Source organism: Nuphar pumila, chromosome 6, assembly GCF_984573655.1.
Source record: "Nuphar pumila chromosome 6, dmNupPumi1.hap1.1, whole genome shotgun sequence".
NCBI classification, from domain to species: domain Eukaryota; kingdom Viridiplantae; phylum Streptophyta; class Magnoliopsida; order Nymphaeales; family Nymphaeaceae; genus Nuphar; species Nuphar pumila.
The window spans coordinates 2,048,097-2,063,378 of NC_143254.1; the positions used below are offsets into that span (position 1 = coordinate 2,048,097).

The 15,282-nt window shown below is 37.2% G+C and overlaps 1 protein-coding gene across 1 annotated transcript in view; it reads right to left on the minus strand.

Annotated features, from left to right (window-relative positions):
• Nucleotides 1–7,265: 7,265 nt before the first annotated feature.
• LOC149833647 (phospholipase D zeta 1-like) overlaps nt 7,266–15,282 on the minus strand; it is a 155,388-nt gene continuing 147,371 nt past the window's right edge. The window contains exons 19-21 of the mRNA XM_090009189.1: nt 9,360–9,425; nt 7,793–7,854; nt 7,266–7,697 (exon numbers count right to left, since the gene is read on the minus strand). Of these exons, the coding sequence (XP_089865315.1) occupies nt 7,448–7,697; nt 7,793–7,854; nt 9,360–9,425 (378 nt within the window). The 3' untranslated portion in view covers nt 7,266–7,447. The remainder of the gene's footprint in view (nt 7,698–7,792; nt 7,855–9,359; nt 9,426–15,282) is intronic.

Sequence of the window (15,282 nt, forward strand, 5' to 3'; positions counted from 1 at the left end):
TTTGATGTGTCCCTTTTTGTTGCATAGAAAACAAGTGGGTATTGTCCTTTGCCTATGCAAATTAGGAGAAATATTGGGTGTAGGCAATATTCCACGAGCTCCTTGTTTGTTCCTCTCTTGACCTCCTCTTTCCCGAGATTCATACATGCCACATCCTCGATCATAAGTAACTCTTGTGGCAAGAACGTCTTGTGCTCCAATGTGAGTGTGAGTATCTTCCGAGAATCCCTTCAAAGTCATCTCATATTGTAAGAGTTTAGCACGAAGATCTTCAAATGTAGGTAAGTCTGGCAAACACAATAAAGAAATAAGCATCATATGATAATCGGGTCCCATCCCGCTCAAAGTTTGTTGCACCATATCTTTATCACTGACCGCACAACCCACAATCGCCAACTGATCTGTGATAGTCTTTATTTTGTTTAAGTACTCCATGATAGTCAAGGAATCCTTTTTCAACATTTGAAACTTTCTTTAAAAATAGAACTCTGGCCTGAGAAACTTGAGAATACGTCTGAACAAGTCGGTGTCATAACTGCATGACTGAGCAGAATGTCTGAACAAGTCGGTGCCATAACTGCATGGCTGAGCAGAATGTCTGAACAAGTCGGTGCCATAACTGCATGGCTGAGCAGTCATCTGAGATTGCCACAAGCACCTCCTGTGAGAGAGTGGAAGTGATGTAGGCAACGAAAGCCTGATCTCGCTTCATCCAGGATATTCATCCAGGATATTCATCCAGGATATGTACTCTGAATTTCTAATAAAAGTAATAAAAGTGTCACCCTCCTCATTCTTTCCTTCTTGTGATATGAACTCTGGAGGAACAACAATAGAGTCATTCAGATGTCCAGAAAGATCCTAGCTTCTTATGAATGGGATGATTTGTCTCTTCCAGGTTAGAAAATTAGAATTGTTCAGTTTCTCATATACAAGTTGAATAAGAAAGTTGAAAGAAAGATCAGATTGAAAACAAGGAAATGAATCCATAGTCGATTGAAGGCGAAAACAAGATAGAATAAGAAACAAGAGAAAACTAAAAACAAGAAAGAGTAAAAGACTAGAAGGTTCACTTTAGATTCAACAAATAAAATCCAGAACAAATATTTTAATTTCAGAGAACTCGACTGTCGTTTTTTTTTTACAATTTGCAGACCCAAGATAGAAAACTACAATATGCAGTAAACTGCTCTGAATGAAGGTCAACCAATGAGAGACATGTTATTTGAAAGTAACATGTTTTTCTTTTCGAAAATGCAAAAGAGAAGAGAAGAAAAGAAATTCAAGAAGAAAGAGAATAATTCAGAGATAATATCAATTAATCAAAAAACATATCTGATATTTTATTCTGATCTGCCGTTAATCTGAAAACAGTAAAAGAACAAGATTGACATGATATCAACTTATGAAATCATGCAAAAGATCAAATTCGATCTTGCATGATTATTAAAATTGTTGTTGGGTGAGATCACGTCCAACGATATGAATCCATCTAGCATTTTGATTCCAGAAGCTGCAGGGCAGCGGAGGATCGAGAATCTTCTCAATAAATTAAAGGGATCACGGTCCATCGATAGTCGTGCTATGCTTAGAGAAATTATGAAAGGGGATTACAACTTTCTTCATTCTGAGATCATGGGTTGGTTCCAAGAGAAATACCATAGTTTGTTTGAACTAGTTTGGAAACAGATGCATCATGAAGTTATGCAAGAGGCAGATCAGCTCTTTTCAAAAATAACAAATAAAGGAAAATAGAATTTGGTCATTCTTTGCTTCATGCTGTTTGAAGGACCAAGAAATTCAATAGAGATTGATCTCTTTTCTGTCACCTTTTCTTAGGCTTTCTGAACCACCTAGTGCGAATATCGATTACATTCTCAACTCATGCGTGAGTACTGAGACATATTTATGTTCACATAAAATGTTCGTATGGATGAAAAAGGAAAAAGCATGAAAGTTGGTTGTAAAATTTTGTTTCTTGTTTTTAATTAGAATTAGTCCTATTTAATGTTCACTGTATCTATTTTTCTTCAAGGTTTTGCTGATTATAGTTGGTGATGTTTCAAATGATGAAAACAAAGAGGATGATCGTAATATTTTAACTCTATAAATTTGCAGAATCAGCAAGCACCTCTTTTTCTTATCTTTTCAATATAAATGGTGATATGATAAAACTCATGTTGCAGTGAGGCTTTTCTGGTGATCGAAGTTTTATGGTCAATTAACTGCTAAGCAATTTCATGATAAGAAGCTGCCCAAACTACATAGTGACCCCAAGTCATTGAGATTGGTTAGAGCCTTAGAGGGTGCTCTTGGTATTAAGGTCACAAAAAAGATGTACACGTCCTTGAGCTGGTCATTCCTTTTTTGCCTTCACCATTACAAGCAATATGTTTGAAGAATTGGATGAACCATATTTTTTGTCATGGATGCAACAGGTTAGTTAACCTTGTGGATCCAACACCTTATCAAACTGGACACTTAACCGAACGAAACAAGTTGAAGTAGACAGAGACTATTGTAGCACGGATCACTGGGTCAGTTACAAGAGCCCAACAAAAGGAGACTTTCATAGAGTGCTCAATGCATTTTATACCTGACAATATGGATGCTCTTTATACGGATCATAGCTTATTTCATTGATAAACAACGAAAGACAGAAAACCTATCAAGACCAAAAGCAACTGATCAGCAACGTGTTAAACACTAGACGTGCGTAGAGAAAACCAATCGATGAAGGACTCTAGTTCGAGTCCAGGAAATGCAGCTGTTTTCATAAGTAGCCCATTCCGTCACTAAATTGATTAAGGGACTGTTTGGAATCTAGGACCTGGGATAGGAGTTAGTGCATTTGCCAAAAAGTTGGTCAAACTACCACCTGGTGGCTGTTTGGAAACTGGTAGCTGGGATGGGAGCATTTGGGATTGGAAGTGGCATTGTATTTACGCTAAAGCATGGAATTGACAGCAAACACCTCTAGGAGGCGGTAGCTGCCAAATCCAGGAGGTGGCAGCTGCCACTTCCCATCCCAGCTACTAGTTTCCAAACAGGGCCTAAGGTGAGCTAGAGGATTTCCGGAGGAACTTCAAGATTTCACTACCACTTACCATAGAATCCCAAACAGAGCCTAAGGATCTATTTGAAAATTGAGATGGAAATACCATTTCATTGTGTTGCCAAAATGTGATGCTGAGCATGAAGTTGCTAAAATCATCCTCTTGTTATGTTAAAACGTAACGTTGTGACTGCCCAACTTCCCTATGCAGTGCCTTGGCAACAACTAGAGAAACCGTCACACACCTCCAATTCAAGGCTCCCAAACAGAGTCGGAGAATTCCAGAACGTCCAACTGCAGTCTTTACAAACTTATGGATTCCATACTTCCTACCCCCAGCTATCGTGTCATAAACAGAGCCTAAGGCCCCGTTTGGATGAAAGGAAGCAACATAACCTGGGTTTTGAAAAACTAGGTTTTCAGCAAACCTAGTTTACACTAACCTGAGTTGGTTTTCCGAAGCATCACTCTAGCGGCATGCAGCTTGATGCTGATTAAAAAAAAATCGATAATCCAAGGGGAAAACTTCCCCATCACCAAAGGCACATTGGCTGACCTCCGGTTAGTAAAACCCTTGAGATCCCCCTGCCCACCGGGGAGTTGCACGTTACCAGTGTTTGACTATTTGGGCATGAATAGCATAACATGGAATATTGGCCACGACCAGAAAATATTTCATAACGTTAGGAATTTTTTAAAATGACAAAGTTCACATGGTTAGATTTAATGAAAAAGAGGAGTTAGAATCATTCCATCCTTGGCCATCTTCTTTACAGCATGTTTGGAAGTGAAAAACTAATAGGAAAAGTGAAACTAGGAAAAAAATTATATATATTTTTATAGAATCTTGGACGTTCTAAAAAGTATGATTTTTTATAGAATTTTTTTTTCACCCCTTGGTGAAGGAATTTTTTCTATCGTTTTTTTCACATTAGGCCAACTATTCACCCATAACAACCCTAGCTTGGGCTAGGTCCTAACAAGTAAAAGAAGAAAGAGATGGTAAAAAAGGAGATATGAAAAATGGGTTAGCTTCATTTAGAGGAGATGCGGCCTCCTAACACCCAAGAAAGCTAATTCTCATTACATTCGATAAAAGAAAACTCATTACATGGAGATTATATAAGGATCTTTCCTAAACTAAATGGATTAATTGGGTCTATCATGACCGATCCATACCCACAATCCTTAACTCACCCAATATAATTCTCCAAGACCCACCAGATGCTTATTTCGCCTTATTATTACAAGACTCTCCCCCAGCTTAACCCACTTTTGACTAGCTGAACTGAGGCTACTTGTCCGTCTCTACGGAGGGTTCGAACAGAACCATCTCTCTCTCTCTCTCTCTCTCTCTCTCTCTCTTTTATAATCCAATGATTGATTCCTAGCAAATTCACCATGCCAAGCACACACCCACATGTTTGGATTTGCATAAAAAAAATATTGAAAATGTTTATATTTCTAGTTCTCATATTTCAGTTCTTATATTCTAGTGACTATAAATATACGGTAGTTATGTACTGTGATATCTTATGATGGTACACACTCTTGTTTGTACGGATCTAATCATCAAATGATAAGTCTAACCGTACAAATGTATTTAGTATGATTTAAAGATTTTATCATGTCTATTATACCATCATATTCATTTTTTAGATGGTGAAGAATCAATGGCACACAAATCATGAAAACAGAAGCAGCCTTACAAATAGGATAAAACATCCTATTTGAGTAACTTTAACGCATGAAAATAGTAAATAGGATATACTAAACACCATCCAACCATACGGCAATATCCATGGCTGTTGAACAGATTGCTCCGTGCCCACCATCAAGGTAAGAGGCTAAATTGCACATTTTTGATGTGCTGTTTCACCTGACCACCCTCCATCTTTTTTTAAGCTGCCTGTTAGCTGTAGGACCCAACAGCAGATGATGAGTGTTTAAGAGCAGCAGCGATTTGAAATGTGATTTTTCTTCCAGCGACTCAGAGATTTATCGATGTGATGAGATTTTGACTCGTCCGTCAAAAAAAATCAGAAAAAAAGACATGAGGGCACGAAAATATTAATTTAAAATCAATACAAATATTTTTAATATTTTAAAAATAATACATTAATATTTACGTATTATTTTAAAATATTAAAATAATTCTGTACTTCTGATGCGTATCTAAAAGTGTCAACTCGTGTCACCAAGAACACACACCCAAAATGACATCCCTGTGGCATTTCCCTATGGCATAACCAATGTTGTCAGTCTAGGTATCAGCTCTCGTTTGGCCAATGATTCATGTGAATAGGACGATGCCGAAACTCAAGTGAATCGTTCTGAATCGGCTAAAAAACAATTAAAAAATATTATGTGTCAATCAGGAATGTGACACATGTTAAAGGTATTAAAATAATATTAAAAAATAATTTTAAGTATTTTTATATTTTTCAAGGGTGAAATATATGGATGTTCTGCCGATACGATGCCTATCGATAGATGCATGCACCGATACTGACAACATTGGACATAACTTCTAGGATATTGGATCTTCGATACTGAACTCTAGATCCAAGTCCAGCATAATAATCAATTTGGCTTACGAATCAAAATGTTAGTCTGGGTCCTGGTTGATTACCTCGGATCCTAGATTCTAGGATATTAGATCCTACAGATCTCATACTTTGTCTATTGTTTGGCACCTTCCACAACAGCTTGGACATACAAGAGAGAGAGAGAGAGACGTGAATGTCAGATTTTTGAAGATCTTGAAATGGAAAACTAATATCTTCTGCTTGGACATGAGCCTCACACCATCTAAAATAGGAGGCAAAATACACCCTTGGATAAAGTTTCCGACTCCTTTGAACGGCTTTAGAGTCTCATCAACATCAGAACTTGCACTTAGTTGGACGTGTCTAGTCACACATCAGCAGAGTTTCTTAAGATAACTCGTCCAAATTGTCAAACCCCAACCAAGTCAACTAAGCTCGGAGAGACTGAACCTAGCGGGATGGATCTTTCTATCCAATGTTATGAGACAACCACATCTTTGGACCTCCACAACGACCAAAATGGCCAGATCCGAGTAGACCGATGGTTGAAATGCAAAGTCCTCCCATAGCTTAGATTCGAGGGATAAGTAACTTCAGGATCTGTGGTCGAATAAGATAGTTGGACCAGTTAGAGTTTCTGTGAACCAGTTAGAACTTAGAACCATAGTGACAAATCTTGCAAGATTTAAGGAAATCTTGCACAATTACCCAAAAGTTAAAAACGGTAATTTCTTGCAATATTTTCAATTTCTCATGAGTTTTTGTCAAAAACATAAATACTGTGTTTTAAACGCGATATTTATGTTTTCATCAGTACATATTGTGAAAAAACACGTTTTTTTTAATATTTATATTTCCTTATAAAATTTTATTTTTTATTTATTTTTTATTGCCAAGATTTTGATGAGAACATTTGAGATTAAAAAAAATCATCTTGCGAGTTTTTAGCTGCCTATATTTTGTCATTTTTAACTTTTGTCACTATACTTAAAACCGCACTAATTTGAATGTCAACAACGTCACAAAAAAAAAAGAGGAAAGGAAAAGGGTACCACCCAAAATAGCACTTTCTCATGATAAGGGCATTTACTATGTAAACCCACAAAAATTCTTCAATACAAACTGCTTTGATTAACCAAGTGTAGAATACGATCTTTTTCTTTTTCCTTTTTTTTTTTTTTTATGATGATGAGACCCCAACCAAGAACCAGGCCACTTAATGGCCCGCCTTCCTGAGAGGTAAAACTCCAGATTGAGGACACAACCAACTAACCTTTTGTGCCCCAACGGTAATAAAGCAACTGCAGCTCCCATGCTCCAGCAGAAATAAGATCTATAATTAGATGGATTCCCTCATACGGAAGAGGAGCAAAAGCACAAAGTACACAAAATCGTCCAATTGAATTATTGAACCCTTGTACAACTGAATAATAAATCAGCTTTCTTTATGAGGAAATGTTGAATACAATTAAAAATATGTGGAAAAGGAAACAAAAGAAAAGAAAAAGAAGAGAGTTACACGATGGTCGAATGACCTTCACGTGTGGATGGATACAAATACATTGGCTATAAACTTCACTATGAACACCCACCTCACCATAGTATGCCTCGGTGAATTAAAGCAACCAAGACTTGGAAAGTTCTGTAGAGAAGACTGCTACATATAATTCACTATCACTACTTATGTAACGGAATGTGCAGCTGGTTTGGTGTTTGCATGCCACCAACTCTCTTGCTTGGTTCTGCTTAGAATATACACAATATACAGTAGGGTCGTTCGCCCAAAATTTTTACCGGAATTGAGAGAAATATACAACCCATGAGATAGCTAGCAGCTACAAGCTCAATGGAAGACATGAGGGGATGCATAAAACTCACTCTCATTGAATACTGGTCTTAGATCTTCTTGACACATGAAATCCAAGGGATAACAAACAAGGAACCCTTTCACTGACTTTAGCCTCTCCATGGGGTCTGCTGCTTTGACATCTCCGTTTTGACAAGATTCCAATCTCTCTGGAGATATTCCGAAATCAATGGTCGTATGTCCAATTTTCTCCTTCAAATAGGCCATGGCTTGCCTTAATGCAGTTCTGCAACCACATCAAATGGGGGCACTCACATGCGGATCTTGAGGGGAATAGAGATAATGCATAGGAAAGAATCACTTCCACCATTTCAAGTTTACCTGGAGCGTATAAGATCGTTCGGGATGCATGAAAATACATCTTGATAGATCATGGTATTTGTCTGCAAGAGAGAGAAAAAGAAAATTTAGACAAATATTTAGTCATAAAAATGTGAAAGGGAACATCGCAAACCTATCACCATTGGGCGTAAAGGAAAATTCATTCAATCATATTTTTCCAATTTGGCAGTTCGATCTATGATTTATCATTTATGGATGTGATAAGATCCTTACACACACACACACATATGTATACAATTCTGGCGTTCACCCAGGTTCAACTCAAACTAAGAGAAAAGGGCAAGCCTCAAGCAGAACCACTTCTCAAGTTCACTGTCCAGTTTGGTATTTGTCACCAAGTCACCAGTCCTTCAATCATTCATGGAAATTGTCATTAACCAACCATTTCTAAATCAAGCAAGTGCAAACTCGAAATTGACTTCGCCCAGAATCCTGAGTCAGTCCAACCCGAATTTCTTGCAACAAAGATGATGGGCAGATGCCTTTTATAACATCTAGAGGAAGCAAATACCTCCCCGCTACCCACTTGGGATCTCAATTAATCAAATTACTCGAAACAATCTGTAGGATTTCTCTAAGAAAAGCAAGTTTGAAGGTAATTTTACAAAACAACTCAAGGTTCCTTTAGGAAAGGATAAGATGGGATACTCTCCTCCTTGTGATACCCTATCTTCAAAACATATTAATTCCTAGGATCCCTGTATAAGGACTGACACATTGACATAATTCATGAAATCCACAACTAGATTAAGAGGGTCATCTTTCTCGTATTGAATGCATGCAAAATGACTAACTAATAGAACCTGAATAAAATAAGAGCTCAGTAGACCCCCAACTGAGAGAGAATCTCTATCATCCATGCACGGGCTAAGCCATAGGGACCACCCTTAAATGTTCCAACTCTTGATTACGAGACAGCTGCTGACAGGAAAGCATGCATTTTTCAAACACCCCATCTTTTTCATTGTTTCTCCCTTGTCTTTTTCCAATGGAAGACTTTGCATTGGTTCCATTGTTGCATGTTTGAAGTGACATAGGCCTGATACTGTTTAGAGGATTAAGAGAGCATTGTTGCATGTATTGGACAACCATGGGAATGACCTTTTAAATGTCATAAATTTCTTGCTTATGAGATAGCTGTTGACAGGAAAATACCCAAATTTGTGCACTTCCCATCATCCTTTTTCTTCTTCCTTTTTACTTTCTATTTTTGCCCATAGAGGACTGCCTCCACTGTCTCATCTTGATTGGAATAGTCATCCAACACTTCCTGTTAAATTCAAAGAGTCTTGCAGGATAACAATCTCAAGAAAAATCCATGCAAATACTGGTAGTGGGTACACATGCAAAAGATGATGTGTCAACAAACATCTAAACATGCCTATTCACAGTCACAGCCATGCAATCAATGAAATCCTTTAAGCCTATCAAGGATGACGACTTGAGGGAGGTAAACCAGAAGAGTTTCAGGCAAAACTTAAAAGAACTGAATTACTGAATCAAGATATGAATATAGTTTATTCACCAAACCATAAATAAAACTCACCTTCGCAGTTGCCATCCAGATATCTTTATATGTCGTGTCGATCACAGGGTCACTGATTCTAGCAATCTGAAAGAAGAATTAAGAGCAAGGCTAGCCATAATAAATATATACTTCTCTCATAGTGGACACTCTCCGGTACAGATGTGCATGCCATATCAATTGATGCAACCTCACATACTCATGTATTTTCAAGAAGAACAGACTGTATGGATGGGTTGAGCATGCTTCATTTAGTACAAATCATGTTTTTACCTAACAATATGAATGTGAAAATCCTTTTTTCAGAATTGTATTTTGGTACAATCCAGACTATCATTTTTATCTTTATTAAAAATATTTCAATATTAACTTTTTTTGTTCAAAGTATGTAGTAAATGAACCATGACAGATCCTGTTAAAATACTGTAATATATAGGGGTATTTTGGTCTTTTTAAGTATTTGTATTTAGTACAGTCCATTAGGGACTGACATGTAACTTTTTGACTTTTTATTTTTTGTCTTTTGTAATTAATGCACTGTGTGACTGTTGGGAGGCTCAGTCTAAGTGAGGCTACACTCTTGTAAACTATGCTCTTTGAAGCATATTGTGGAGGTTTATAAAAATCCTCTTTATTTATAGGCTTTTGTGCCTTGGTGTTATTGTGAAAGTTCATATTCATTATCTCTTTTATGAGATTGTGTTTGATCCATTAGAGACCACGGTTTTTGTTGTGCACTTGTGTAGCCCTTTGTTGGCATTGTATTCGTGCACCATTGATTCATTACATGGTATCAGAGCTTTGCTCTTGAAGAAGTGAAAATTATTTCGGGATTATTCTAACTTGCGGTGGTGCTCCTCAACTCTTGGTCCTCTTCCAACTCCTCTAGTCAAAATTCTTGAATTACAATGTGGGAAAAAGAGACTCCGCATCTGTCATCTCCTACAAGCTCAATGAAAACAACTACTTGATGTGGGTGATGGCAACGGAGAATCCCATCAAAGGTAAGAAGCTATGGGGTTTTGTTAGTGGTACCACTAATAAACCGCAACTAAAATTGACAAGGAGAGAAGGAGATCAAGTCAAAGCTTTGTCCGAAGAAGAAAAGGAGAAAGTTTTGCAAGAATATCAAAACAAGTTGGAGGATTGGGAAGCGAGCAATGCTCAAATTCTCTCATGTTTTATATGGTTTATGAATACCATGGAGTTCAAAATCGCCACCAACATTATCAAGTTTAAAAAAGCATGTGATGCATGGATTTTTCTAAAGAATACCTTCATCCAAAAAGATATGGCTAGGCTATATTATCTTCAAGATAAGGTACGTAATGCAAAACAAGACGATAAAAGCGTAAGAGATTTTTATGGTATTTTATCTCATATTTGGGATGAACTAGCCATGTTAGAACAAAAATGGGAAGGTTCGGCTATTAAAATGAGAAGATCTCAAATAAAAAGAGAAAAACTTTTTTCCTTTCTTTATGGCCTCTGGTCAAAATTTGAGCAAGTTAGGTCTTCTTTGCTTCATAGGACCTCGACTCCTTCTATAAGTGAGGCTCTTGCTCAAATTTACCAAGAGAAAATAAGACTTGGAACGCACAAGTCTAATGATGAGGCATTTTCCATGGCAAGACCCGAAAATTTTATAAAAACATATAAACCACCTCACTTTGAGAGAAAATTCAATGGAGAAGGACATAATGGAGGAGGATACAAAGGAAAAATCATTTGCCATCATTGTAAGGAACCGGAACATATAAGACCAGATTGTCCTAAATTTAAGAAAGTGACTGCTTTAACTAAAGAACCTCAAGAATCAAAGAAAGGAGGCAACTTCAATGATTTAACCATTGTCCAAATAACAGAGGTTGTCTTAGAAATTCGTAAGGTCACTCTTACATCCGGCGCCATCATCTCTTCCGCTTCTCCTCCAGATAAGTCTTCTTGGATTTTGGATTCGGGTGCCTCTTTTCACATGACTCATGATGAGACTCTATTATCCGATTGCACTAATTCATATTTTTCATGTGTATCAACCACCGATGATACTTATTTAAAAGTTAAAAGTATAGGAAACCTCAACAATATCTCAAAAAATTTCCTTGTCTCAAAAGTGAGGGTTATTCCAAAATTGGATTTAAATCTTTTTTTAGTATATCAATTTTTTTATTATGGATGTAAAGTATTCTTCTCATCTAAGGCTGGTTGGGTGCAGGATCTCCAGTCAGGGAAGCTGATTGGGTAAGGTCATAAAAGAGGAGATCTTTACTATATGGATTTCATGTGTTTACCTAAAAACTCTTTTGTAATCACGTTAAAGACATTAATTTAGATTTTTAGCATAAAAGATTAGGACATCCAAGTATATTCAAATTATCTTATTCTCTATTTTTGGAAAAATTTTGTAAAGATAAAGATTTTCTATATGAAGATTGTATACTTGGAAAAATGCAAATGACACCTTTTGGACCTAGAACCTCCATGTCTTAATGAAAATTTTGAATTAGTGCATTCAGATGTACGCGGTCCGACTTCCGTTATGTCAAAAGGTGGTTACTCATATTATGTTATATTCATAGATGATTTTAGTAGACATACTTGGATATACTTCCTCAAACTCAAATCCGAAGTTTTTTCATGTTTTAAAAACTTTCATAATCTTGTTAAAAATCAATTTGAAACAAATATTAAAGTCTTCCGCTCAGACTCATGGGGAGAGTTTCTTTCAAATGAATTTCAATTCTATCTAAAAACACATGGAATTGTACAACAAAAATCTTGCCCTAGGACCCCTCAACAAAATGGCATTTTCGAAAGAAAGCATCTTCACATTATTGAAACTACTAGGACCTTATTTATTTCAAAAGAAATAAAAAAAAAAAATGGGCCGAAGTCGTTCTAACCACAGTATATCTAATAAATAGAATAACTTCTCAAACATTGAAAAACAAATCTCCTATTGAAAAACTTTTTAAAATTTCTCGTAACTTAAAAAGGTCAAGGGTAACTCCGCCTGTGTATAACTGTTTAGTTATGCACTGCCGATCCCAAGCCCGGATAAAGGAGGAGGGTTGCGGTAGGCATGTGACAGCCAACATAAAAACTTAGTCATGCCCTATGAATATGAACCAATATGAGAATTTCGTTGGGGCGTTCCCTACTGAGCGACGCGTTGTACTCTATAGGCCCGGAGGCAGTGATAAATGGGCAAGGGTTGCTAGGTCGTCGCTCGGAAGCGACGCGTCACACCGGCGCCCGGGTGTGGTGTCAAATAAGCAAGGGTTCCCTCACTTTGTTGGACGGGTGGGGGTAAAGAAGTTAGTCCAAGACCATAAAATTAGGTTAGCCACTTGGAACATAGGGTCTTTACATGGTAAGTTGGTAGAGTTAGTAGATGTTATGTGTAGGAGAAAGATTGATATTTTATGTCTACAAGAGACCAAATGGGCAGGTGAGAAAGCAAAAGTGATAGAACCTTGGGGATATAAGATTTGGTATACAGGAATAAATAGGAATAGGAATGGAGTAGGGATTGTTATAAGTCGTGAGTTTATAGATAATGTAGTTGAGGTCCGTAGGAAGGGTGATAGGATTTTACTTATTAAATTAGTAATAGGTACGGATATTATTAATATTATTAGTGTTTACGCACCTCAAGTAGGTTTAGATGATTCCATTAAGCGTCAATTTTGGGAAGATTTAGATGGAGTAGTACAAAGGATATCTTATGAAGAAAGGTTTTTCATCGGTGGTGACCTTAATGGGCATGTATGCATTAGTAGGGATGGATTTGAGAGTATCCATGGAGGCTATGGTATAGGAGAAAGAAACGAAAGTGGAGAAAGAATTTTAGATTTTGGTTTGTCCTATGATATGATCTTAGCAAACACTTGGTTTAGGAAGAGGGAGTTTCACCTGGTAACATTTAAAAGTAGGGTTAATACGAGTCAGATAGATTTTTTCCTACTTGGAAAGAGAGATAGGGGTTGTTGCATCGATTGTAAGGTTATACCGGGAGAAAGTGAAGCTACACAACATAGAGTCTTAATTTTAGATCTTAGAATTAAACAATGCCAAGGGATAGACATAGGATAGATCCTAGAATTAAGTGGTGGGCACTGAAAGGAGCTAAACAAGGAATGTTTGTAGAGCGGGTAGTTAAGGAAGTTGATTGGTGTCTCGAGGAGGATTCAGAATCAATGTAGAATAAGATAGTGGGTGGCATGAGAAAGGTGGCTAAGGAGGTATTGGGTGAGTCTAAAGGCGGTGCACCACTAGGTAAGGATACATCGTGGTGAAACGAGGATATCAAATTAGCTATTAAGGTTAAAAGAGAGTGTTATAGAAATCTAAGTGAGAGTCATGATAATGAGAATTTGAAAAAGTATATGATAGCAAAGAAGGAAGCTAAAAAAGTAGTTCGGAACGCGAGGGATAAGGTATATAAGGAGGTTTATGATAAGTTGGATACCAAAGAGGGCGAGAAGGATATTTATAGGCTTGCAAAGATGAGAGATAGGAAATCGAGGGATCTGGGTATGGTTAGATGTATCAAAGATGAAACACAAAGGGTTTTAGTCAAAGATGAGGAGATTAAGGAGAGATGGAAAGATTATTTTGATAAGCTATTTAATGAAAGTCATGCTCAGGATCTTGGAGACTTCTTCATTCCTTTTCATGAGATGAATTGTGACTTCATGCGCAAGATTCAAAAGAAAAAAATTGCAGAGGCTTTGAAGAAAATGAAATCAAGAAGGGTAGTTGGCCCAGATGGTATTCCTATCGAGGCTTGGAAATGCTTGGGAGAGAAAGGTTTAGAATGATTGACAAATCTTTTTAACAAGATTTGGCGGACAAATAAGATGCTTAATGAGTGGAGGAAGAGTACTTTGGTGCCTCTATATAAGAATAAGGGTGATATACAAGATTGCACAAACTATCGTGGTATAAAACCCATGAGTCATACTATGAAACTTTAGGAGAGGGTGATTGAGTCTAGGTTGAGGAAGGTTGTCATGATATCGGAGAATCAATTTGGTTTTATGCCTGGAAGATCAACTATGGAAGCTACACATCTTTTTAGACAACTTATTGAGAGAAATAGAGAGAGGAACAAAGATTTGCATATGGTTTTTATTGATTTGGAGAAGGCATACGATAGAGTACCTAGGGACGTTCTCTGGTGGACAATGATGAAGAAAGGTGTTTCTCTCAAGTACATTAGTATAATTAAAGATATGTATGAAGGAGTAGTAACCAACGTCCGCACAAGTGGAGGGGTGACAACCAATTTTTTCTATAACGGTTGGGTTACATCAAGGATCTACTTTAAGCCCTTTCCTATTTGCTATAGTGATGGATGAGCTTACGAGATCAGTTCAAGAAAATGTGTCAAGGTGTATGTTGTTTGTTGATGATATTGTTTTGATTTATGAGTCTAGAGCTGGGGTTAATGCTAAGTTAGAATTATGGAGACAGACATTGGAAGCAAGAGGTTTTAAGTTGAGTAAGAGTAAGACAGAATACATGGAATGTCGATTTAGTAAGCAACGAAGTAGTGATGGGAGTGTAGTGAAGCTTGGTGAGCAAGAAATACCGGTGGATGATTGTTTCAAATATTTGTGATCTATCATTCAAAAGTATGGAGAAATTGATGGAGATGTAAATCATAGGATAAAGGTTGGGTGGATGAAATGGAAAGAGTGCAACTGGAGTGTTGTGCGATCGTATAATGCCATTGCGGTTGAAGGGACAGTTTTATAGGACGACTATTAGGCCCGCTTTACTATATGGTACAAAATGTTGGGCTGCCAAGAGACATCATATTCAAAAAATGAGTGTAGCTAAGGTGCGTATGCTGAGATGGATGTGTGGAAATACAATAAAAGATAAGATTCGGAACGAGGAGATGCGTAAGAAGGTAGGCGTTGTACCCATTGAAAAT